At 33.7% G+C, this 26,678-nt stretch overlaps 1 protein-coding gene across 5 annotated transcripts; it reads left to right on the top strand.

Moving 5' to 3' along the window:
* The first annotated feature begins 1,828 nt into the window (after positions 1-1,828).
* On the top strand, positions 1,829-24,877 carry LOC8260135 (kinesin-like protein KIN-UC). 5 transcript variants are annotated; one of them, XM_015725642.3, is made up of 23 exons: positions 1,830-2,397; positions 2,955-3,055; positions 3,250-3,372; positions 3,579-3,764; positions 4,162-4,383; positions 4,506-4,662; positions 4,888-5,037; positions 5,478-5,566; positions 6,559-6,771; positions 7,005-7,139; positions 8,082-8,261; positions 18,432-18,611; positions 18,875-19,054; positions 19,135-19,254; positions 19,417-19,545; positions 19,638-19,755; positions 19,861-19,953; positions 22,027-22,152; positions 22,952-23,077; positions 23,767-23,910; positions 23,992-24,120; positions 24,544-24,677; positions 24,757-24,877. In XM_015725642.3, exons 1-23 carry the CDS (start codon positions 2,184-2,186, stop codon positions 24,793-24,795), a joined length of 3,288 nt encoding a protein of 1,095 aa, XP_015581128.1. In that variant the 5' UTR covers positions 1,830-2,183; the 3' UTR covers positions 24,796-24,877. The 5 variants fall into 5 exon arrangements, with proteins under 5 accessions (XP_015581130.1, XP_015581128.1, XP_015581131.1 ...); XM_025159188.2 differs by having other exon boundaries at positions 1,831-2,397; positions 19,647-19,755; XM_015725644.3 differs by lacking the exon at positions 18,432-18,611 and having other exon boundaries at positions 1,829-2,397.
* The last annotated feature ends 1,801 nt before the right edge of the window (positions 24,878-26,678 follow it).

The raw sequence follows: 26,678 nt of genomic DNA, 5'->3' as shown, positions 1-26,678 counted from the left end.
AATTTATACTCTGAAAAATAGGGACCTTCAACAAATATCTGAAGAAATTGTTCCATTTCTTCAATATCCTTACAAAATTTCAGAACCAACACAATCAGGCTATTATATATAAATTGAAACTATACATTTTAATTATAATTTGCTGATATTGTGCTATTTTTTATATATTTATAATGAAGTATTAGTATTTAAATGCGGGCTCAGAATATTTAAAATAACCGATCTCAATCTTATATTTATTTTATAATTAATTATAATTTTAAGTTTTTTTTTCTTTTGTATCTGGTCTCATTCCAAACAAGAATTGAATTTTTAAGTTACTTGCATTGTATTCTATAGCAAATAAAAAAGATTGACAGTGTAATAAATAATTAAATTATTATAAGCTGCTTGATATTTTGATTATATGCCTTTATAGATCAGGATTATTTTATTTTTAAAAGAGATTCTTATTTGTTATCATAGGTATTAAATATTTAAATATGCAATTTGTAATTTTTTTTCTTCGGAAAGAGATTTTGGAGCTAATGACATTGAAATGGTTAACTTTGGTACTTAGTTTGAGATTGAGATAGTGAAATGTTTTCCATAATCTAATGAAATTGAAGGGATAAACTTTTGAAATTTAGTTTGAAACTGAGATAGCGAAATGTAATTTGTAAAAAAAATAATTAATCATATAATAATGTGTAATATTATTTATTAGATGAATAATTAATAGTAACAAATAATTTAATTAATATAATTATAATACTTAATAAATAATATCACATATAATTATATTTTTAATTTTATATTTCATTTAAAAGTTATAGAATTATAAATTCTTTTTTGTTGTCGTCACATTACATTGTTAATTAGTTTTTGTTACAAACTCAATTGTTGTGTGCCCCACTTTTTCTTTTTCTCCTTTTTTTTTTTTTTCTGAAATGTTGGATGAATTACAATTGGTAGATTCTCATTCTCTCAGCAATTTTTAATGTGAAAAATAAGAGAACATTAATAGGACAATGATTGTACATCAGCCTAGTTTTCTGTATGAGGTTATAACATTTCATTGTAAAGATTCACACGTGTGATTTAAACCTATTTATCCAATAACATCCCATTGTTTGATTTGGTATCACTAATATGGTGCAAGAAAATGGTGGTATACTGAAAATATAACAATGGAACATTTAGTAAAGCCTCTTTTTTCTTAGGAGATTTTTTTTATATCGAGTAGTAATTAAATCAATATTTCTATTTGATGAAAATCTCAATAATTTTTAAATTTTTGGACTTTTATTTATTTATTTAGAGTCTGATATATAATTTAAAATATTATTTTCTACAATTAAATTATTATTTAATTAAAAATAATTTATTAATTAATATAATATTTAAATATAATTAATATATTATTTATTTGGATAGAATTAGTATCATTATCCGGTTAGAAAACTATTTGTTAGTTAATAAAATATTAAAATATAATTATATATTATTTTTATAATTAGAGTTTGTATTTAATTAGCAATGTATTTTATTAATAAAAAATAATAAATTATATATAAACTTGAATTCTATATTTAAAAATAAATATATATATCAAAATAAAAATTTTATATTTTAAAAATTAAAAACACAGATATCGAAAAATTTTAAATTTAAGAAATTAATATATATATATATATATATATATATATATATACTAAAAGCGACCATAACAATTTTTATAAAAAAGTGATATTATTATTATTTTTAATTATGAAAAATCTAAAGAGACTATTATTAATATTCAACAAAAGCAACAAAACTTTTGAAATTTGAAATAAGCAAGAAAGAAAAGAAAAGAAAAGAGAGAGAGAAAACAGAAGCACTCTATCTTTGCCTCTTTTTCTCTCTCAATCAACAGCAGAACAGTAGCCGATTAAACAAATAAGCCGTCCAAAACGTTACTCACTGACACGCGACAACTGCACCACCACCAAACCATTTCATCACACAACGCGGGAACCATTTCCTTCTCTTCTCTTCTCTCTCTCTCTCTCTCTCTCTCATCGTGCCCTCCTCTCTCTCTCTCTCTTTTAATATTTTGTTTCAAGTTCCAAATCTCTGCCCCACAATACCGCCTTCAATGTCGTTTCTTTTTCCCTTTTATCTCTCACTCAAAATAGCCATAACACAATATTATCAATGAAATGAAACAACAAATGGCTTCTTCCAATTCTTCTACTCTCAGAACGTCGTCTTCGTCGTCCTTGTCTAGTTCGAGAAACGTGAATGAAGTTAGTAACTATGCACATCGCTCATCTTATATCAAGGCAGCTGCAGCTGCAGCTGCTCCTTCTTCACGCCGTTCTGTTACTCCTACTTCCCGTTCTCACTCTTCTCTTCGTCAAAACGACGATAACGGTCTCTCTCTCTCTCTCTCGACACGCACAACACAGTTTGTTTCAATTAGTTTTGCAAATGTAAAATATAATAAATAAAAAAATAATAAAGCACGTTAAATATTGGCGTTAAAATAATACAAGAAAATTATTTACATTTTTTAAATATTAAAAAAGATTAGTTTTTCAGGTTTTTATGTTTCTAATTTCATAAGAATTTTTAAATTTTCTTTTGTTTTATTTTTCTGTAATGTGGAAGAAATTTTGAATTTTGGAGCTTGTGCTGCTAACTACATTAGCAAAATCCTAGAAAATAGACAAATGCTGCTTTTCTTTTTCTTCTTTTTTTGCTTAATTCTCTGTGATTTTATAGTCTGTTGAATTATATGGTAAAGTAGGTTTTAAAAGTTTTGATTTAAATGGAAGACTTTCTCGAGTTGTTGAATGAAAGAGCTGAAATTGTACTGCTGCATATTATGATTGCAACCTATTAAAGCTTTGTTGAAAACAGACGATGTTAATGGCCTGATTTTTGTTATTATTCATTTTTTTTATTAATTTCCTTTGTTGTGGCCACAGATTCTGGAAGAGTGAGAGTTGCGGTGAGATTACGACCAAGAAATGCTGAAGATCTCATTTCAGATGCTGATTCTTTTGACTGCGTTGAGTTGCAGCCAGAGGTTGTTTCCTTTTCGTAGTTGCATTATGAAGTTTAAATCTGCATTGTTTTTCTTCCCATGTTGATGATGAATCATAATTAAGCATATTCTGGTTTATATTGTACATTTTCTTTGTATACGTATAATTGTATTTAAATGGCATCCAGAGGACCCTCTGGGTTAAATAAACAAAGGTAATCCTTACTTTCTTGCAGATGAGAAGGTTGAAATTAAGAAAAAACAACTGGAGTTCTGAATCTTATAGATTCGATGATATTTTTACTGAATCTGCCTCTCAAAAACGTGTTTATGAAGCAGTAGCAAAGCCTGTTGTTGAGGTAAGTGATCAAGGAGAGCCACTCAAAACTTTGGCATTTTCTTTTATTTTTTTAGATTTTAAGCAAGTCATATGCATATGAAGATTTTTAAGTGCATGATCCATGTGTATTATCTTGATTATGTTCTTTGTCTTTGATTGTCATAATTAAATCTGTACAAGCTCAGATGACATGTTAATCCTGCACTTCCAATTTTGACTTTGCAGAGTGTGTTGAATGGATATAATGGGACAGTAATGGCTTATGGTCAAACAGGCACTGGAAAGACTTATACAGTTGGAAGATTGGGCAAAAATGATGCATCTGAGCGTGGTATTGTGGTTAGAGCTCTAGAGGACGTTATTGCTAATACCAGTCCTGATACTGATGTTGTTGAAATGTCCTACTTGCAGGTACTTGAGCCCTAAAGGACATTAATTAAGGCATGCATGACTTTGATATAATCCCTAATAAAGAAATCGTTAGGTTCTAAAGGCTATAATAATTCTTTTGTTTTCTTCGTTGTGATATCATCAATCATGGTCTGGTTTGGATAAGATATATAGTTATTGCAAGTGCTAGCTGTCAGAAATATGCTCTGTTATTCACTTTTATGTTCCAGACATATCATTGATCATCTATCATGATTTCACCCATTTCATTGATTCTTGTAATTAAATAGGAAGTAGAATGCAAACTCTAGAATTTACTTTATGACCAAGTTAGCAATATGTAGGATAGCTAACCATACTACTTTTCTTTTTTAAATGGATAATCAATCTGCCATATTCACTTCTGCTATTGCTCCAGTTGTATATGGAATCTATCCAAGATTTACTTGCTCCAGAAAAGATTAATATCCCAATTAATGAGGATCCAAGGACTGGAGAAGTGTCGTTACCTGGTGCTACAATAGTCAGAGTTCGAGATCTTGATAATCTTTTTGAACTACTGCAAATAGGTGAGATGAACCGTCATGCAGCTAACACAAAGCAGAACACAGAATCTTCACGTAGTCATGCAATTTTAATGGTGGGGTTCTTCTACAATTTCTACTTTCCTTAGAAAAAATTTACTCTTTTGGAGAATTTTTCATAAGGCTTTTCATTAAGAATGATAATCTAAACTTAAGTATCTTAGTCTATTTGGTTTAGGTTTATGTTCGACGATCCATCCATCAAAAATTAGAAGATGAAACAACTTCTCAAGACTCCAAATCTGATTTACCTAGTAGCAACGGCATTCCAAGAGTTAGAAAAGGCAAGTTGCTGATTGTGGATCTTGCTGGGTCTGAAAGATTAGATAAATCTGGTATGTTGTTTTTCTTGAATTGATTTTAGTATATTGATGATTCATTTAACTGCCTAATGTTTTTATCTCATTACTGAATTTTCATCGCCTTATTGCGATATTTTTAAAATCTTGGTTTAAGTACTGTTTTGGGATATAACATGTTACATATAATAAAACCAACATTATGGATGACTTACTTGTACAAAATGTTCCTTAAAAAAATGTTATTTTCTTGTAGCGCAGGCAGTGAAGGTCACTTGCTTGAAGAGGCTAAGTTTATTAATCTTTCTCTCACTTCCCTTGGCAAATGTATAAATGCATTGGCTGAGAACAGTCCACATATACCCACAAGGGATTCTAAGCTTACTAGATTGCTGCGTGATTCATTTGGAGGTCAATATCTTTATTCCTTTCATTGTGCTATCTCTTGTTTATTTATTTTGTTTTCACATCATAAATGACTTGATGGAATTTCAGGAATTTCATAAGCTCTCTCCAACTTAGCGTTGCTGAAGCAGCCCCATATTATAACACTTATTTATTTCTCATTTTCCATGATATGTGTACATTAACATTCTTTATTTTAGTAGCTTATCACTTTGTAGCACGCTTTGACTTAATTTCTTTAGTCATTTGATATCTTGATATTTAATTAGAATTCTTCTTTGCTGCAATATGTAATGACATTGTTCCAAGTTATTTTGATACTTGAGTAAATTTTTCTTAATTAATATAATGGTACTGATATGTGGCAAGTACTCTAAATTGTTGTTATTCTTGATTTTCTTACCTAAGTCTTTTCATAGAAATCACACTTATTTCTCACTAAATAGGCTCCGCGAGGACTTCACTTATAATAACAATTGGGCCATCGTCACGGCATCATGCAGAGACAACTAGTACAATTATGTTCGGACAACGGGTGAGTCATTAAGAGTTTACAATAAACTTTCAGGTGTTTGCCTGCAATAGTAGTATTAATTTCATGTTATTTATATCATTGAAATCTTGTCCTTACTTTCTCTCTCAATTTAATTGCTTTGGTATTTGGTCCTTAAAAAATTGTGGGTACATGGTTTTGGATGTTCTAATGTTACAAGGATGTGACAGGCACTTAACATTCTTTTATAGAACATCCTTCTTAAAGTTTTAACGAATAGTAGGTGATTAAGGCATAATTAAGTTACATACATGTCATTTGTACAATTGTGCTCTGGTGATGTAGGAAAGTTAACATGAAATGCTGAAATCATTAGTAAGCTTGTTTGTTTTACTTTTTCTTTAAAAGAATTTTAATGCGGTGTTTCATTTATTTGTACTAACACTATTTAGATGGTGTTGAAGAGATCCTACTGTGTGTTTTTATTCATCTAGGATTTTATTGAAGGGGATGCTTTTTAGTTCAAGTGGAATGGAGAGGTGAATGTAATATAGGTGTACAAAAGTTGGCCCATGACATTACCTTGCCAGAATGCCAAATAAAAGTCAAAAAGAAAAAAGAAACTGACTTGGAGAGGCCTGTAGCATTTCCTAAGCAGAGTTTTGCATATTTATATCAGATAGAGCTAAACTGGTAATTGCTCAAGGATGGACTTCAATAGGATATAGAATGAACTTAAACTTGAGTGGCCTGTATTCTGGAGCAGGCTTTACTCTCTTCTTTACGATAGCTCATTAGCTAGGGTGTTCTAGGGTTGAATGGAAAAAAAACTGGTTTTTGTAATTGTAAATTTTTTCTAATGCTCCTCTACTTTTTAAAATGGGATGCTATCAAATTGGGGCTTAATTTGAATAATGGTGTTTTTTTGTTAATTTTTCAATTTGGTTGGTTTGGATGAGAACTTGACATATTATTAGATTCTATTAATTTAAAACAGATCTTACCAATAAGCCTAATATTGAATTCTTTTGCAGGCAATGAAAATTGTAAACATGGTAAAACTTAAAGAAGAATTTGACTATGAAAGTCTTAGTCGGAAGCTTGGGACTCAACTGGATCATCTTACTGCAGAAATAGAAAGGGAACTGAAATTGAGAGATATTGAAAAACGTCACTTGGAAAAGCAGCTCAATGAATGTCAAGACTCTTTTGCCCAAACGAAAAAGCATCTAGTTGCAAGGTCTGAGGTAGTTGTCTACCTCATTGCATATAGCATTACTTTTATATTTTTGCGTTACCGATGGCTTGTATATGTTTTCCGTTTCCAGTAATGAATTAATAGTGGTTCATGGACTCTGTTACTTTCTTTCATTATAATTAACCATCTCATTTTAGTTGCATACATAATGCTCGATGCTTTTCCTAATGTTCATTTTACTACTTCTGCCATTTTGTAATATATTATTCCACTTGCTTGCAGTTTCTAGAGCAGGAAAATGCTCGGCTAGAGTTGGAGATGAAAGAAATGTTAAATGAATTGGACCATCGGACAGGTGAAAATGGCTTGATGCATGATAAAGTTCAACTGCTAGAACTGAGGTTGAAAGAAAGCCAGGTATTTCCAGCTTCATGATAGAGATGGAGTTTATTTTTTTCGTTATTGATTGTTCTGAATAACTGCTGTTCTTTTCCCCTTTATGTTATCTGCAAAATTCTGACTTGATACCATACTTGTGCATTTATCTTTGCCGATACCTCCCATTATAAATTTGAAAATCTATTTTGTATTTGCTATCAAGATTATAGGTAAATGCTGTGTCTAGTAGCTTTGGTATAGGAATGAGTTTAGAGGATTATGTGGCCTCAACTAGTAATTGTACAATGAAACTTCTGCGTATCTTTTATATTGCACTACGCAACAACTTACAGTGGACTACAGAAAAGTCGTACATACTAATGGTACATAATTACTTTAAGTGGATTGCCAGAAGGTCATGCATACTAATTTTTGAAGGCATGTTGGTAACTATAAAGTGTAAAAGTAGACCAGTTACAACTTGTTAATGTTACCACCTATCTTTTAGGTATCGGATACTTAATAAAAGAACAATGTATTTAGTACATATTTGCCTCTGAATGTTTGAAGAACAAATGAAGCTCATTTTTTGACCATTGAAAACATGGAAGGGCTTGTTGCAGTGACTCAATGACTTAAGTCAATGGCCTTTTGTTTCTAAACTTGGCTATTGACTTAGGTAGACAGCCTGCAATGCTGCAAATGCTGTCACAACCTGCAATGCTGAAGACAGGATGATTTGCTGCCAATTTATTCTTAAAAATCTTCTTTCTCTGCCATGCCATTGTCTTCAATGCAGGAGCAAAAAGAATCATATTCATAAATTACTGAAAAGGTGTCCAAGCCGTAAATATTTCTAGTATCATTACATACTCTTTGATATAGTCAAAGTTAGTTCGACACCTAACTATTAACCACTCTATTTCATTGCAAAAACTCACTTGAACATGGGTACTAATGCTGTTCTTTGATTGTTAGTAGCAACACCAGCTGGAAAATTCTACCTATCAGAAAGTGCTTGCTGATACCACTCAGATGTATGAAAGAAAAATAGCAGAGATAAATAAAAAGTTTGAAGATGAACATGCTTGTTATGTACGAACTGATGAAGAATTATATGTGATGAAACAACTGCTGAGTGACTGTCAAAAATCAAATAAGGTTAGTAATATGTACATTGTCTCTACTCCATTTCTAATTTGAGTTTCAATCTTCTATATTTGTAGTTATAGGATCTTTCAGTTTTGAGATTGAATGTGGTTTTGCTAGTCTTCTTGCAACTTCATGCAAAAGTATAAAGAAACAGACTTTACATGTATCCTTTGAGATTTCATCTTCCTGGCATATAGAAACCATTTTTAAGTTTTGTGTAGAATTTTATAGAGAAAGGAAAAAAGAGAAATATTCTCTCATCTTTTTCATATATCAAACATAGAAAAAACACAACTTATATAGACTAGCTAAAGGATAGAAAAAATCTTAGATAGGAACTAATTTATCTTATCCCTAAACCTTAGAATGTCTATCCATATCTCTAACAAACAAAAACTAATTAGTTATTCTAACTTATCAACACGCCCCCTCAAGTTGGAGCAAATATATCTGTCATGCCCAACTTGCTAACTTGAAATTCAAATTGCTGTCTAAACAACCCTTTAGTTAAAATATCTGCCACCTGCTGTGTAGTTGGTACAAATGGAGTACAGATAATTCCTTCTTCAAGTTTTTCTTTTATGAAGTGCCTGTCAATTTCAACATGCTTTGTCCTGTCATGTAAAACAGGATTATGAGCAATACTGATAGCTGCCTTGTTGTCACAATACAGCTTCATAGATAAACTCACACATCTTTTAAGCTCTTGTAGAACCATTTTCAGCCAAAGAATCTCACACACTCTCTATGCCATTGATCTGAATTCTGCCTCAGCACTACTTCTAGCAACTACATTCTGCTTTTTACTTCTCCATGTGACTAAATTATCCCAAACAAATGTGCAGTATCCAGAAGTTGACCTTTTATCAGTATTGAACCTGCTCAATCAGCATCCGTGTACACCTCAACTCCTCTTTTTTTTTTTTATTTTTCTTGGTGTACTTTTCAAATAACGAAGAATTCGATATACAACTTCAAGATGTTCTTCATATGGAGAATGCATAAATTGACTTACCAAGCTTACAGCGAAAGCAATGTCCGGACGAGTATGTGATAAGTAAATCAGTTTTCCAATCAACCTCTGATATCTTCCTATGTCTACTAGAACACCATTCTTTACCTCCCCAAGTCTAGAATTAGCTTCAATTGGAGTTTTAGAAGGTTTAGAACCACTCATTCCAGTTTCTTTCAAGAGATCTAGAATATACTTCCGTTGTGAGACAACATTGCCTTTTTTTGACCTTGCCACTTCCATTCCAAGAAAGTATCTTAGCTGGCTTAAATCTTTCATTTCAAACTCCTTGGCTAGGTTTTGTTTCAATCTTCTTATTTCCATTATATTATCTCCGGTCAAAATTATATCATCTACATAGACAATTAAAACAAAAATTTTGTCTTCAATAGAACTCTTTATGAAAAGAGTATGATCAGATTGACTTTGATTATAACCTTGACCTTTAACAAATTTTGTGAACCTCTCGAACCATGCTCTAGGAGATTGTTTAAGGCCATATAAAGATCGCTTTAGCTTACATACCTTGGTTCCAAATTTCTGAGCAAAACCAGGTGGAGGTTCCATGTATACTTCCTCCTCTAAGTCACCATTCAAAAAGGCATTCTTCACATCTAGATGATTCAAAGACCAATCTAGATTAGCTGCAATAGACAAGAGCACTCGAATAGTATTGAGTTTCGCCACAGGAGAAAAAGTTTCATAGTAGTCCACTCCATATGTTTGGGTAAATCCTTTGGCTACTAGACGAGCTTTATATCTTTCCAAGGATCCATCTGAATTGTACTTCACAGTAAACACCCATTTACATCCGATAACTGTCTTTCCATCTGGCAGATCCACTTCTTCCTAAGTAGCATTTTTCTCCAAGAATCTCCTCCAAAATAGCTTCTTTCCACTCAGGAACATTTAGAGCCTCCTGAACACTATTTGGAATAATCATACTAGACATTTGTGAGATAAAAGCACAATATGGTGATGAAATATTTTTTGTAAGATATAAAATTTGACAAAGGATGTTTAGTACAAGACCTGACACCTTTCCTAAGAGCATTGGGAAGATCAAGTTGACTAGATGAATTATTTGTAGGAAGTTTTAGAGACTTACCATAAATTTCATGATCCAACCTCTGATTAGATTCTTGATGGTGCTGTGGGATAGTGGCTTTTTTTTGTGCTTGATGTTCCTTTGAATATACAAGACCTTTAAACTTTTTTGCATAGATATCAGTTGTTTCAATATTTTGATTTTGAGATGACCTTATCACAGGCTGTTCAGTATTTTCAATATTTAAATCATTTGTTTCCACACCTTCTTTATTTTTCGACCCATTTTCGTTCGAAACATGACCAGACCCCCAAGAAATACCATTATTTGAAAAAAACTCAAAAGTTAAATCATAATTAGAATTTAAATCAGAACTAGAATCAGTTGAAACATCTTCACTATGTTCTCCCCCTGAAGATGAAATTTGTCAAAGTATGATTGTCTTTCAAAAAAAAGTGACATCTGTAGAAATAAACATTTTTTTCAAAACTGGATCAAAACATTTATTACCTTTTTTATTTGCAGGATAGCCTACAAAAATACATTTATGTGCTTTTGGATCAAGTTTTGAATGTTTGGGATCATGATTATGGACAAAAGCCACACTTCCAAAATTTTTTAAAGGAATGTTGCTAGTTAGCCGAGTTATGGGAAAACATTCACTAAAACTTTAATTGGTGTTTTAAAGTTCAAAATTCTTGTAGGCAATCTATTAATCAAATAAGTGGCTATTAAAACTGCTTCTCTCTAAAGATACTTTGGAATTTTAGTTGTAAAACTAAGAGCTCTAACAACCTCTAGGATATGTTTATTTTTTCTCTCAGACACCCCGTTTTGCTGAGGCGTGTTACTACAAGAACTTTGGTGAATAATCCCTTTTTCAGCAAAAAATTGTCCCAACACATTGTTAAAGAACTCCTTTCCATTATCACTTCGAAAAATTTTAATTTGAGTCTGAAATTGTGTTTGAACCATATTATAAAAATTTTTGAACACACTTTCAGCATCAGATTTCTTTTTTAAAAGAAAGACCCAAGTAACTCTAGTATGATCATCAATAAAAAGGATAAACCAGCGTTTTCCAGAAAATGTTGGTGCTCTAGAAGGACCCCAAACATCACTGTGAATCATGGTAAATGGCTTGGACTGTTTATAAGATTGCGATTGGTAAACAATTCGGTGATGTTGAGCTAATTCACAAAATTCACATCGGAAAAACAAAGGATTTTTATTAATGAATAACTTTGGGAACAAATACTTTAAATATTGAAAATTTGGATGTCCTAGCCGATAATGCCATAACATAATCTTAGTGTCACTTGAAACAGAAATAGAATTGAAACAAGTTTGCAGGTCTTGCCTTCCAAAGGTTGACTCATCATTGAAGAAGTAGAGTCCACCATCCAATTTAGCATCCCCAATCATCTTCCCTGAGGTTAAATCCTGAAATTTACAATAGGAAGACTTAAAAAACTTGAAAATGATGAATGAAGGGAATAATTATTTCATTGATCAAAAGGAATATATACAACAGGTTTCAGCCTATATTTGGAAACTATACACAATTATATCCTTAATCCTAGGAATAAGATTTTACACCAAATTAGTACCACTACAGCTAATACACAGTTATATAGAATTTCTCTCCACTAATCTCTCCTAATTTACATGGTTTTATTACTCAATATTCTACTTCCCAAAAATATAGATTTTCCCACACTTCCCCTCAAGCTGGTTTGAAGATATCTTTCATCACTAGCTTGCTTACTAACAAGTCAAACTGTTTTTTGGGAAGACTCTTTGTAAGCAGATCTGCCACTTGGTCTCTAGTTGGCACATAGGTCATGCAGACTACACCTCCTTCTATTTTTTCTTTGATGAAGTGCTTATCTACTTCAACATGTTTCGTTCGGTCATGAAGAACTGGATTATGAACAATTGAAATAGCCGCTTTATTGTCACAATACAATTTCATAGGAAGTACTTCTGAAACCTTCAACTCTTGTAATATTCTTCTAATCCATATCACTTCACAAATACCTTGAGCAACAGCCCGGAACTCTGCTTCTGCACTGCTCCTTGCCACAACATTCTGATTCTTACTTCTCAAAATCACCAAATTACCTCCCACATACGTACAATATCTGGAAGTTGATCTTCTATCTGTTATGCTTCCAGCCCAATCCGCATCGGTATAGGCTTCAACTTGAAGATGTCCTCGTGCCTTAAAGAAAATACCTTTGCCAGGTGTTCCCTTTAGGTACCTTAGGATTCTATGAACTGCTTCAAAGTGCTCTTGGCCTGGTGAATGCATGAACTGACTAACAATACTTACTGGAAATGCTATGTCAGGCCGAGTGTGTGATAAATAAATAAGTCTTCCAACTAGACTTTGAAACTTTTCTCTGTCTCTTACTTTGTCTGCACTAGCTGGTTGAAGTTTCAAATTTGGCTCCATGGGAGTTTCAGCCGGCCTGCATCCCATCATACCCGCTCTCTTTCGAGCAAATCCAGCACATACTTCTTTTGACTTACAACAATTCCCTTCTTGGATCGTGCAAACTCCATCCCGAGAAAATATTTTAAGTTTCCCAAGTCCTTGATTTCGAACTCATTGGCCAGAAACTTCTTCAACTTCTCTAATCCTCCACAATCATCCCCTGTTAAAATAATGTCATTAACGTATACAATTAAAATTGCAACTTTACTTTCTTTTGAATGCCTATAGAATAGAGTATGGTCAGCCTGACTTTGTAAGAAACCAAATTTTTTAACAGCTTTGCCGAAGCGTTCAAACCAAGCTCTTGGTGATTGTTTAAGTCCATAAAGAGATTTTCAGTTTGCAAACTTTTCCAACACCATATTTGTCTTCAAAACCTGGAGGAAGACTCATAAACACCTCCTCTTCTAGGTCTCCATTAAGAAAGGTATTTTTCACATCAAGTTGGTACAATGGCCAATTTGCATTAGTAGCAAGAGATAAAAGGACCCGAATAGAATTTAGCTTGGCAACAGGGGCAAATGTTTCTTGATAATCTATTCCATGGGTTTGTGTAAAACCCTTTGCAACTAATCTGGCCTTGTACCTTTCTACAGTACCATCTGCTTTGCTTTTAACTGTAAACACCCATTTGCACCCAACAATCTTTTTCTCTCTAGGCAACTCCACCACATCCCACGTATCATTCTTCCTTAATGCTTCCATCTCTTCAAACACTGCAGATTTCCAATTCTGATCATCCAACACTTCTTTAATGTTTCTAGGAATCACAAGTTTTGAAATTTCAGTGGTAAAGGCTCTATATTTAGGAGAAAGGTTATCATAGGACACATATTTGGAAATTGGATGTCTAGTACAAGTACAGGTTCCTTTCCTAATGGCGATGGGAAGATCAAGATCAGATTCTTGAGTAGAAAGAATAGGGTTTAAAACTGGGTCAAATTCTGGAACAGTAGAAGAAAAAAAAGGTGAAGTATTACCTGATGTATTTGGACAGACTTCACTCGAGGACTTCTCATGAACAGGAGCTGGACTAATCAATGGACCTTCACCTTTTTTAGAAATTTTTTTCCTAGTGTAGACCACAGGCTCAAGACTGGAACGATTTTTCTCGTCGTAATATTTCCATCTCTGATAAACCAATATCAATTTCTACACTATCAAATTGAGTGATCTTCGTTTCCTTATCCGTTTCAAAAATTTCCTTATCTGTTTCAAAAATTATATTTGGTAAAGCTTCAATTTCCCAAAAATTTGATTCACTAGAATTCTCCCCCTGAATCAAAGGTTTGTTAAAAGAAGAAGACCTTCCAAAAAAGTTGCATCCATAGTGACAAAGACTTTTCGTGTGAGAGGATTAAAGAATTTGTACCCTTTTTGATTTGGAGCATAACCAACAGAGACACATTTTTGGGCCCTAGGATCCAATTTGTACCGAGATTTCTTTGGAATATGCACATAAGCAGTGCATCCAAATATTTTTAAAGGCAAATCTGAATTAACTCTAGATTCAGGAAATTTTTTTTTTAAAGCACTCTAAAGGAGTACTATATTGCAAGACCTTAGAAGGCATCCTATTAATTAGGTATGATGCTGTTAAAACAGCATCCCCCCAAAAATATTTTGGTAAGCTCATATAAAACATCATGGCACGAGCGACTTCCAACAGATGTTTGTTTTTACGCTCGGCAATTCCATTTTGTTCGGGAGTATCAGTGCAAGAAGACTGATGCAAGATCCCTTTTTCTTTAAAAAATGGTCCAAGGATACTATTATAATACTCTATCCCATTATCAGACCGCAAAATACTTTTGTTTGAAATTGATTTTCTATCATGTTATAGAAATTTTGAAAAATGGTTGCTACTTCTGACTTCTTATGCACTAAGTATACCCAACATAGACGAGTATGGTCGTCTATGAACGTTACAAACCACCTTTTCTCCGAAATAGTAGTGACCCTAGAGGGTCCCCAAACATCACTGTGAAGCAAATAAAATGGTTTTGATGGTAAATAAGGCCTAGGGACATAAGATTTTCGTTGACTTTTAGCAAGCAAACAACTTTCACAATTTAGTTTCAGGGGAGTCACATTCTTAAAAAGCAAAGGAAACAAATGTTTTAGATAAATAAAACTAGGATGGCCCAATCTGTAATGCCAAACCATTATTTGTTCATAAGCATATATGGAAATATTACGACTAGACTCTTGAGCAATTTTAGCACTAGGTGAATTATCCTCAAGACAGTAAAGGCCATTGATCATTCTACCCCTGCCAGTCGTCATCCTCAAATTCTTGTCCTGAAAAACACAATGAGATTCATCGAAAATAACCAAACAATTAGAATGTTTTGTTAGTTTACTAACTGATAAAAGATTGCAGGCTAATTTTAGAACATGAAGAACAGATTTCAGGTTGATATTTTTTGAGATCTGTATTGAACCTTTTCCAGCAACAGGAGAGAAACCTCCATCTGCAACCTTGATCTTTTTATTTCCAGAACATGGTGTATATGATTGGAAGAGTTTAAATGAATTTGTCATATGGTCTGAGGCTCCAGAATCTATGATCTATGGAGCAGAAAAGGTTGAGGAATTAGACAAAAAAGAATTGAATAGAGCCTTAGATCCAATACCTGGATGAGCCATAGAAGCATTAGGAAAGTCAGATGAGGTAGAACTGGATTTCAGCAACATAAGAAGATGCTCCATTTGTTCTTTGGTGAAAGGGCCAGCATCAGCTTCATTAGCAGTAGGAACTCCTCGTCCAGACTTCTCGCCTCTGTTTTTCCAATTTGGACATTTTCCATGCAGTTTCCAACATGTTTCACGAGTGTGACGAGGCTTATTACAATAGTCACACCATATCTGTGGTTTTTCACTGGATTGTTCTCCTGTTCTATGCTGATAAGTTGATGTTTTGAAAGACGAGGCAACCTCTAAAGCTGATCCTTCAATAGCAACTCCAGGACCCTTCTTTCCTAGCATTACATTTCTTCTGCTTTCCTCCCTTCTAACCTCTGAGAACACCTCACCAATTGAAGGAAGAGGCTGTCTCCCAATAATTCTCCCTCTAACTTCATCAAATTCAATGTTTAGCCCTGCCAAAAATTTAAAGATTTGGTTGTCTTCAATAGTTTTCTTATGATGCTGAAAATCCTCTGCTGATTTCCACTCATAGCTGTTGAAGAGGTCCAAATCCTGCCATATTCGCTTAAGCGAATTGAAATATTTTGTGACAGTGTCTTCCCCTTGACGTAGATCTCCAATTTGGAGAGTCAACTCGAAAATTCGGGACTGATTTCCCAAATCAGAGTACATCTGATTGATATTTTCCCATAACTCTTGTGCTGTTGAATAGCACATGTAGTTAGAACTGATATCTTCTTCCATTGAGTTTACAAGCCATGTCATTACCATGGAGTTTTCTGCATCCCATGCTGAGTAAGCAGGATCTGTGCTTACTGGAGCCTTTGTTTCACCAGTTAAATAGCCCATCTTGCCACGACCTCTGATATACATTCGGACTGCTTATGACCATCGGAGAAAATTATCTCCATTCAGCCGAATGGTAGTAATCTGAATTGAGTGAGAATCAACCCCAGTTTTCAAGAATTCGTTTCTGTTTTTGGATGAAGAGGCAGTAGTTTGAGGATTAATGGTAGAGTCTAATGATGTGTCAGACATGATGAAGGGACAGGGTAAAACAAGAGGAAAAATGAAACAAAAAAAATCAGGCGAAAAAGCTCTGATACCAACTTGAAAATGATGAATGAGGGGAATAATTATTTCATTGATCAAAAGGAATATATACAACAGGTTTCAGCCTATATTTGGAAATTATACACAATTATATCCTTAATCCTAGGAATAAGATTTTACACCAAATTAGCACCACTACAGCTAATACACAGTTATATAGAATTTCTCTCCACTAATCTCTCCTAATTTACATGGTTTTATTATTCAATATTCTACTTCCCAAAAATACAGATTTTCCCACAAAAAATCACTTGACAATTATGATCAGAGGTTAACTTACTGACAGATAAAAGATTATATGACAAATGTGGAACATGTAAGACATTCTTAAGAACTAGAGAAGACGAAATAGGAATTGTTCCTTTCCCAGCAATAGTGGCTAAGGAACCATCTGTAATTTTAACCTTTTGATTTCCTGCACAAGGTATATAAGAGGAAAAAATTTGCGAATTGCCAGACATGTGATCAGTAGCACCTGAATCTAAAATCCAAGTGCTATGGGATTTGGAACAAGCTATGGCTGCAATGAAAGAATTACCTGATTGTGCAAAAGAACAAGACAGGTTAGATTTTTCTAAAGTTTGGGACTTAAACATTTTATACAGGTGCTCTATCTGTTCCTTGGTAAAAGGAGGAGGTTCAAAAGAAGACTGCTGCCCCGGATTAGTATTGCTAGCTTGAAAAGCGCGTACATCTCCCCTTAACTTGGTGTTATCACTGCCTGTTTTCTTCTTCGGTTTCCCATGCAATTTCCAGCAAGTATCTCGAGTATGCCATGGTTTTTGACAATGATCACACCAGGGTTTCTGCTTTCCCCCAGAGTCTGTACCTCGAGTTACAAGAGCAGATCCGTCAGCATCTATTTTTGGTTCATCATTTTTCAGCATCACTTTTCGTCGTGCTTCTTCTCTACGCACTTTTGAAAAAACTTCTCTAATAGTTGGTAAAGGATTTTTTCCTAATATACGTCCACGAACCTCATCAAGATCTTTGTTTAAACCAGCCAAGAAAACAAATACTCGTCCTCTTTCAATTTTCTTTTTGTACCGAGCACTGTCATTAGGATTTTCCCATTGTTCATCTTCAAACATGTCCAATTCCTGCCAAACAGCCATCATATCATTATAGTAAGCTGTTACCTCTCGATTACCTTGTTGCATTTTCCACATGTGGGTGTTTAATTCAATTAACTGCGAATGGTTGTCCAAATCTGAATAGGTTTCTCAAACTGCTTCCCAAACATCCCGAGCAGTCTGCAAAAACATGAATGGTTTTCCAATAATCGGATCCATTGAGTTAATCAACCAGACAGTAACCATTGAATTTTCTGAGCGCCACTGCCTGTATTTCGAATCATCGGTTGCTGGTGGTTTTATCTCACCATTCAAGTATCCAAGTTTCCCTTTTCTATCAATCACCAACCTCATGGACTGAGACCATTCAAGATAATTCTTGCCATTCAGCTTGTGAATGGTGATTTGAAGAGAATTTTCAGGAGGAACAGGTGGAAGTAACTGAGAAAATCCCCCTAATGGTGTCACGCCACTGCTAGCTTCTGAAGTGGCTGACCTAGAGCCAACCATGGCAGCCTTAAAATTCATGATCAAGCCCTAAGCTCTGATACTATGTATAATTTTATAGAGAAAGGAAAAAAGAGAAATATTCTCTTATTCTTTTCATATATCAAACATAGGAAAAACACAACTTATATAGACTAGAATGTTTATCCATATCTCTAACAAACAAAAACTAATTTAGTTATTCTAACTTATCAACATTTTGAAAAATAATTTATTTTGTCTCAAGCTCTTTCACCCAAAATGAATGTGAACTAATAATGTCTCTTTGTGCTGGTAGCAACATGAGATGGAAAATTCTGCATATCAGAAAGCACTCACAAACACCACTGAGATGTATGAGAAGAACATAGCAGAGTTAAATAAGCAGCTACAAGATGAGCACGCTCTCAATGAAAGAGTTGAGGAACGATTAGATATGACAAAAAAGCTCCTAATGGAGTGTCAAAACTCGATCAAGGTTAAAAATTTATGTTTTCTTTTCCAGCTCCTGTTTATTTGATTATCTGTGGTTTGTTATTGGTGGGACATTTGCTTTTATTTATATCCTAAATACTACTTAACCTAACGAAAATTAGTAAATAATATTTTGATATTCTTGGTCTTATTTTCTTCATCTACATTCCATGTATGTATAGCATTACGAATCAATTTTGAGATGATTGATTTTGTGACAGTTTTCAGTTATGAAAGAACCCTAATGCCATTTTAACTTCCTAACAGCAACTTGAGGTGGAAAACTCTATGTATCTGAAAGTGCTTGAAGAAACTAGGCAACTGTATGAGAAGAAAACAGCAGAACTGAGTAAGCAATTAGAGGATGAGCATGCTCGTTTTGAAGGTTTAGAAGAACAACTGGATCAGGCAAATAAGCTTTTAAGCGATGGACAAGACTCAATTGAGGTTTACTTCATTAAGATTTACAAGATGCATGAGTCGATTTTTCAGGTCGTTATATAATTTGTTTTTGTTACATGATATAGGATCTGGAAGAGATCGAAGAACTAAAAGGGAAGTTACAAGAAATGTATCAGCTACATGATAATACTATAAATGAACTCCAATCCCTGAAGTCGGACAAAAAAGATCTGTTACAAGAAAAGGTATGGTAGGGATTATATATGGTTTTTTAAAGTTTTTGCTGCATTTTTCTATAACATTAAACGTGTTGTATTGGAGTCACAATTCCAAATATCGTATGCCTTATATTCTATTACTCCCTTGAATACGTACTAACATTTGAAATATACAAACTTGATGTGAAGACAACACTAATTGAAGAACTCTGTGACCTTAAGCGTCGTCTTTTAGTCGAAGAGAAGCAGAGGAAAAGTTTAGAACATGAGCTGGCCAAACTAAAGAAGAGCGCACCTGAAAGTGATAGTGCCTTTGAGGTTAGTTATACTATTATAGTGCCTTTGAGGTTAATTATACTATGTATTTGTTATCCTCATACTTATTTCTCATATTTATTCTGACATTATAGTGCATTCAGGACAAGCAATCATACACAAAGGAAAACATCAGTAAATCATACAAGTCAAATCCATCAAGGGAGACTCTATCTAGTCAGAGGGTTACAATTGCCAAGATTTGTGAAGAAGGTAAAATTTATGTAATAAATAGCTAAAAGATACAATAAGTTTGTTCCTTCAGAATTGGCTTCTTGAGAAACCTTGACTTACAAGTTGCTGGCTTCACAAATTCAGTTGGATTACAAAAGATACTACAACTATTAGCATCTGAAGATTCTGACGTCCAAATCCATGCAGTAAAAGTGATTGCCAATCTTGCTGCTGAAGGTATGCTATTTTTGCTTATTAAACACCATATGAGTGTGCGCAGGTCAACTTTCATATTCTCCATGACAATCAACTCTTCGGTTTGGTTCATTTTATTATTATTTTTTCACAAAGTATTGCACAACTTTTGTTGTTAAATCTTTTTTCTCCTCTTCTTGCATTTTTATTATTCAGCTGTTACTTCTTTACTTGCCTTTGTTTGCCATGGTTATATTCTTTTTATCATTGCGTTGCACAGTATAAGGACTTATGTATACTACTTTATGCAATTCCTTAAATACATGAGGAGACTCATCATTCTAATCACTTTGTGTAAAAGCAAATAATATGCTTGGATTTTTATCAAAAAACAAGGGGCAAAGAAAGGAGGCAAAGCTAACTTATGGTCATTATTGATTTTGTTTATCTAATTGTTCTACTTCTAAGTTACATAGAGATTTGTGTTTAAGACAATCAACCAAGATTGTTGGCTTGGAAGTCCAACTCAGTCTACAATTTGGTTATCTTCCATCAGTAACCATTACCTTGTTATTTGCTATGGGTTATATTGGATGTCTTTATTTAGCAATTATCAGATTGCTAATTGTAGATGCATCTAAAATTTAATGTTAAGACTACCCTAAACAAGAAAGTAAAGATCCTGAACTAAGGAGCTAGTTGCATTGTTCATGAATTAATCACCAAGTCATTGGGATGATCAGAATTAAATAGCTTTTGTCTTAAAGGACATAGGTTGTGGCTTATTAAGGGGAAATATTCTGGGCTTTTGTTAATAGACTTGATGCAATGCATCCTATTTATTGTTGTAGAGATTTGGACCCTACTGCCTTGAAGTATAGAATTCTCTAATTCAAGATCATAGCTTTGCTGCATGTGACATGTCACCGATGGCTCTTATGTAAGCACATTCTTCTAAAATTATTATTATTATTTTTTTAAAAAAATTTACTTGTAGGAGTCTTAGAAGTTCTTTTAGCAAACAAACACAAAATTTGTTAAAAGTTAGAAACACAATAGAAGATTATAAGAACTAGATAATGGAATGGTTTCTATCACAAAGGATCCTAAATAATGCTAATACAATTCTTATAACCAAAATGTGAACAAGGATAAGGCACAAACAAAGATGTAACCATGAAAAGATCTCTGTATAGGAGATAACAAGAATGCTAAAATTTGGCAACACAGACTAAAATCCACCTCAAAACCTCAATAAGGTTACAAACTAATGGAAGCGGATTTTTTTTTCCGGGTAGGCTGGGCCAATGCTTAAATTGCATCTGCAATCTAGTGGCCGCAAAGTTTTGGTCCTTAGGCCAGGCCAAGAATGTATAATATCTTTATAGTAAACCCATTCTTCAAGCAGCAAAATTCCACTTAAAGGGGACTATATCTTGTAGAGAAGTATACTTCTTGACGAGCATGACCCCTTTCATCACCATCTCATCTAACAAGCTAAAGCCTCTCCATAAAAGGAAACTCCAAAATGGATTGTAGAAACTAATAGATCTAGAGATAAAGCCAGATTTATTTTAACCTCATTTGCCTATAAACTGCTATTTCCATTCAATTATCCATCTCTACTTTCCAACTCTGTGTACCTTTGTCACTCACTCATTCCATATCCCTTCCATGTGAAAAAGACCCATTAATTTTATTTCTCCATCCTTTCCTTGTTTCATCCTTGCTTTTTCTAGAATCATATTGTATATTGCTAGTATTTCTTTCCTTCGCTCAAAGAACCCACAGCTCTACTTATTTTATGAAGGAATTTAGGAAGCTAATCTAAAATACTAACCATATTTGTTATATTCTTAGGATTTTCTATTTTGTTAAGCTATCATTGGTTGGATTAGCAAAATATTTTAGATAATCAACATCTCTCTCTGTATATTTGATTTCTATTCACTTGATCTATATCATTTAGAACTATTGGTTTAAGATGCTTTATTTGTATCAAGTAAAACTCTTAGTAAATCTTTTTCTGCAAAGTTGCTTGCATGCACGTTGAAGCATTAAAAACTTAAGGTTACTAAATGCATATTAATTTAGTATTTTTATATCTATTTTCAGAAATTAACCAAGAGAAGATTGTAGAGGAAGGAGGCTTAGATGCATTGCTTATGTTGTTGAAATCTTCTCAAAATGCAACCATACTTAGAGTTGCTTCTGGTGCTATTGCTAATTTAGCGATGAATGGTAAATCTTGAATTGTTTCTCCTTTCTTTTTTCCATTTCTTTTAATGCTTTTTGCTTATGTTTTCTTCTTTTGCTGTAGCATTATGTATTTTCTTTCTTCTGTTTGGAAGTGCCCAGGCTATTTTAGGTTTTTATTGAGAACTGCAAGTCTAATTATTCTGCATGTGCAAAATGTAATTGTCTTTTATTTTTTCTCTCAAGAACTCAGGATTAAGATTTTTCACAGGGGATTGTGACCAAAGTTATGCGCTTACCCATTTTGTGATATTACAATAATTCTCATGGCCTTCCTTTCTATCCTTGCATTATAGCAAATTAAATGGGAACTTCTGTTTTGGAGTATAATTCCAAAATTTTGATCCAATCACATATTGGCAAGTATTATTTAGACAATCTTAGTTTCATAGGTAATGCTTGCATATATGTCAGGTTAAAAACATAATAAAGATTATGTTGCAAGGAAAAGAAATAGAAAAAAAAAAAGAAAGGTGACACCTGGGGTTAGCCATGGCATGGACTGCTATAGAGTCAGGGAAACAAGTTAGATGTCTACGGCTTATGTTGAATTGTATCATTGTTTCCAGAGCAACAATCATGCTGTTAAGTATTTATTTACTTTATTATTAGGTATACAGCTTTATTTCTCATTTCTCCTTATTTATACAACTGAAATATTTTACAACCTGAGCTTCTTGCCTATCTTTTTGCTAGTTGATGGTGCTTTCTTAGTAGACAAAAAATAATGTAATAGTATCTATATTACTTTTACTATTTTATAATCAATCTAAAATCTTTGCAGAAATGAATCAAGGGTTAATAATGAGCAAAGGTGGGGCACAACTGCTAGCAAAGACGGCATCAAAAACAGATGACCCACAAACTCTTAGAATGGTAGCTGGTGCACTCGCTAATTTATGTGGAAATGGTAAGTTGAAAGTGGTATTTTTATTTAATGCGCATGTTCCTTAGACATCTGAGTTTTTCTGTTTGATAAACCTGACCATACATTTAAATAAATCTTGGGTGTAAACTGCTAGTGTGAAACAGGGTCACACACTTCCTTCTTCATTGTTGATCAATCAAATTCAGATCAATAGTGAAGCCAAATGACATCGAATATTATAATGTTGCCATATCATGGCCAAAGGAACAATTTGCTTAATTCGAAAGCAAGATGATTTTAGATTTTCTCTTCAGAAAGAAAACTTGAAATGTTTTAATTTTTTGTGAAGCACAATCATATTAGATTTTTGAAATCCTAGGAGATCAAAGTGTTGTTGCCATTAAATGATAAAGAACTATGAAATTGTGCAAATCATTTTTCTTTCCTTTGTTATGTTTCCTCTGCTTATGTGGGGTTAAGAAGGAGCCGTTATATAACTAAAAAAGGGCATTTAAGGTGCTTTTCTGGTGCTGCTTTGGCTATAATGCCACATAATGCCTGTTATTACCCTCTCACTGCAAGTTGTAACTTTTGCTTGGCATTGATCAGATAGTTATGGATTAGAGCTTTCCTGTATTTCTTGAATGATGATGAACAACTATAGATTTTCTAAAGTGTTTCCTTAGAAGTAAAGCTCATATATTAATGTAGATATTTTCATCATGCAATAGTAAGCTTACATATGATGCTGAAAGAAGATGGAGCTATAAAGGCGCTCTTGGAAATGGCAAAATCCAAGAGTATCGATGTCATTGCACAAGTTGCAAGAGGAATGGCTAATTTTGCAAAATGTGAATCCCGAGGCACTCTTCAAGGTTTGTGTTTCAGTAATGAATGTGTTCATTTGATTGTCATGTTTATTTATCATGATTATGGAAAAAAAAAAATTTCTGCAGGACAAAGAAAAGGACGTTCACTTTTGATAGAAGATGACGCACTTGAATGGTTGATTGCCAACTCTAACTCCACTTCATCTTCAACCAGACGTCACGTTGAGCTTGCTCTTTGTCATTTGGCCCAAAATGGTAAACTGCTCATTTGACGTTCAGGAATAAGGATTTTGAAATTAATGGATAGTTGGCATGTGCATGTAGCATGTTAGAACTCAAAATAGTGTTGATAAGAATTAAGTAGTTCGAATCTTGCCAAAAACAAACAGGGAGAAGCGTATTCCTGAGTTATAGGTTTGATAACTTTTGAAAATGGAAAATCAAACATGTCAGTGCTTTTAATTTGATAATAATTTATTAAAACATCAAGATTGGTCAAACCTGATAGCATAGAAGACTGTAACTCGAGCATGCATTATGATCTTATTTCATAGTTTTATATTTTGAATCAGTAACTCTACTATGCGACAGTTCATGTATGCCTTTCTTTATCTAGTTTATTTTGTGACAGCAAAATTCCACAACTAGTTTTAACACAATTGAATCTGCCCCCTGCAGAGGACAATGTCAAGGATTTCATTTCTTCAGGAGGCACTAAAGAACTTGTACGTATATCAGTCGAATCCAGTCGAGAAGACATCCGCAACCTTGCGAAGAAGACGCTGAAATTGAGCCCATCATTTGAAACTGAGGTACATCCATACTGACAGTACTTAAACTATATGTAATAGTATATTGTCAATTGATGTAGCAGGCTGGTAATGTTGTCAGGCAAAAGAGCTTATTATACTGGAGAGATGTAGTTCGTGATCTCCCTATGAGAGTACAATTTGTGAGGTACAAGATTAATAGTAATAGTTAAGTAAATATTATGCAAAGGATATTTCTTGGACATTTCATCTAATGAACCTGTAAGTATAAATTTTCCTATCACGTAATTTTTAAACATTTGGTATCTATTCGCATTTGATCAAAATTTTAATGAACAAAAAGAGAGATTATTGATAACAAAAAACCATTACTTACAGCTCAGAGCAAGAACCTCTGAAACAAATCACAACCAAAAGGGGACACAGCATTGTCGCCCTGCTATCCAAATTTTGTTTTAAAAGAATAGCATTTTGGACTTTCCTACATACTCCATTTATACAAGCAATCTTTCTGACTATTAAAAGCAGCTTTGTTCCTTTCCTGCCACACAAAAAGGTATATTATAGCAGTAAAAGCAATTTTTCTGATACTACATAGAAGATTCTTTCCATGCAAAACCAAGACTTTTCTGGTCCATCTGTCTGCACTTTTCTAATAGTTTTACAGGCTGCCAATATCCTTCTCCAAACTGCTTTAACCAGAAAAACAACTGAGAAAAGAGGTGCTCCATGGGATCATCATCAATCCTAACACAGAACACTTAGCTACGGAAACCCTTTCCCCCATTTAAGGAGTTTATCTTTTGACATCAGTCCTTTGTGCATAACCATCCAAGTAATGAAGGTTAACTTTAGGAATTTATGGAGATCCCGCGAGAACTTACACCAAGGAACAGGTCTATTTTCAGCACTAAAGTCGTTCCAAGCATGATTTCACAGTGAATATCCCGGAACTATTTAGCTTTCCAAAGAATACAATTCTCACTCTCAACAGAAGATAAAGAGCAGAATTCCCAGGCCTGCATGGTGGTGTCATCCATGGGGTCAGGAAGGACCCACTGACCATTCCTCCAAACCTGGGCAACCTTTATGTCAGGGTCAGAAATGTTGATGCTTGGGAACAAAAGGAGAGAAGCTATGTGTGTTTTTCCATTTTCAACTTTATCCTCAAAAAGAGTTTCCAAAAATCACTTTGCATCTTCACTAAATGGCTCCATGACGCATTCCCCAATGGCTGAGCTTCTTGAGTATGTTTTCTGAAACCCACGTAGTTTCTGTCAATTAGTAAGAACGAAAACCTGCTTTGCAACAGCTGCCAAACCTCCCATCATCTGCTTGCCTTTTACCAAGCAACTAATCTGTGCTTCCTGGTCTCAGAAGAGCCAAGTCCGCAGATTTTTTCTGATAGCCAAAAATAATATTACAGCTTTAGGCACGACGAAGAATTGACTCCTCTCTTGTGCGTGTGGGATGACTATCTATGTTAACTGCAGCGCCAAATACTCTCGAAGGGTTGTTGATTATTAGAGAGCTTCCTGACACAATAGCCTATTATCAACAATAGACAAGATGAATTTACAATGGGGCAATGGGGGCACTTGCCCCACAATTTACACAAAAGTTTTCCCTTCATATCTAATAAAAATCATTGTTGCCTCGGGGTATAATCAATTAAGTTAAATTAATTGAGTTTCAATGTCTATTATCGAGCCGAGTTCTTTAAATTTTTAATGTTTTATGAATTAATTCAATCTAAATAATACTATTTGACTATAAGTTAAAAATTTAATTATTTATCTAATTTTATTTTAAAATAAAATAAAATAATCAATTCGCTAGTTTAAACGACTCGAACATTATTAAACTCAAATTTAATTTATCTATTAAATGAGTTCAAATATAAATTTTGAGCTCGATTCATTTATTGAATTTAAAAAAGACAATGAGCTTTTTTATGAGCTAAATTTGGAGTACCTTCCACTTGGTTCGGTTCATTGGCATGCCTATTCACAGCACAGGAAGTACATAAATGAAAATTTCCAT

This window comes from Ricinus communis, chromosome 6 (assembly GCF_019578655.1).
Source record: "Ricinus communis isolate WT05 ecotype wild-type chromosome 6, ASM1957865v1, whole genome shotgun sequence".
Taxonomy (NCBI): domain Eukaryota; kingdom Viridiplantae; phylum Streptophyta; class Magnoliopsida; order Malpighiales; family Euphorbiaceae; genus Ricinus; species Ricinus communis.
The sequence above is the reverse complement of the archived record's forward strand: the minus strand, read 5'-3'. Positions and strand labels throughout refer to the sequence as shown.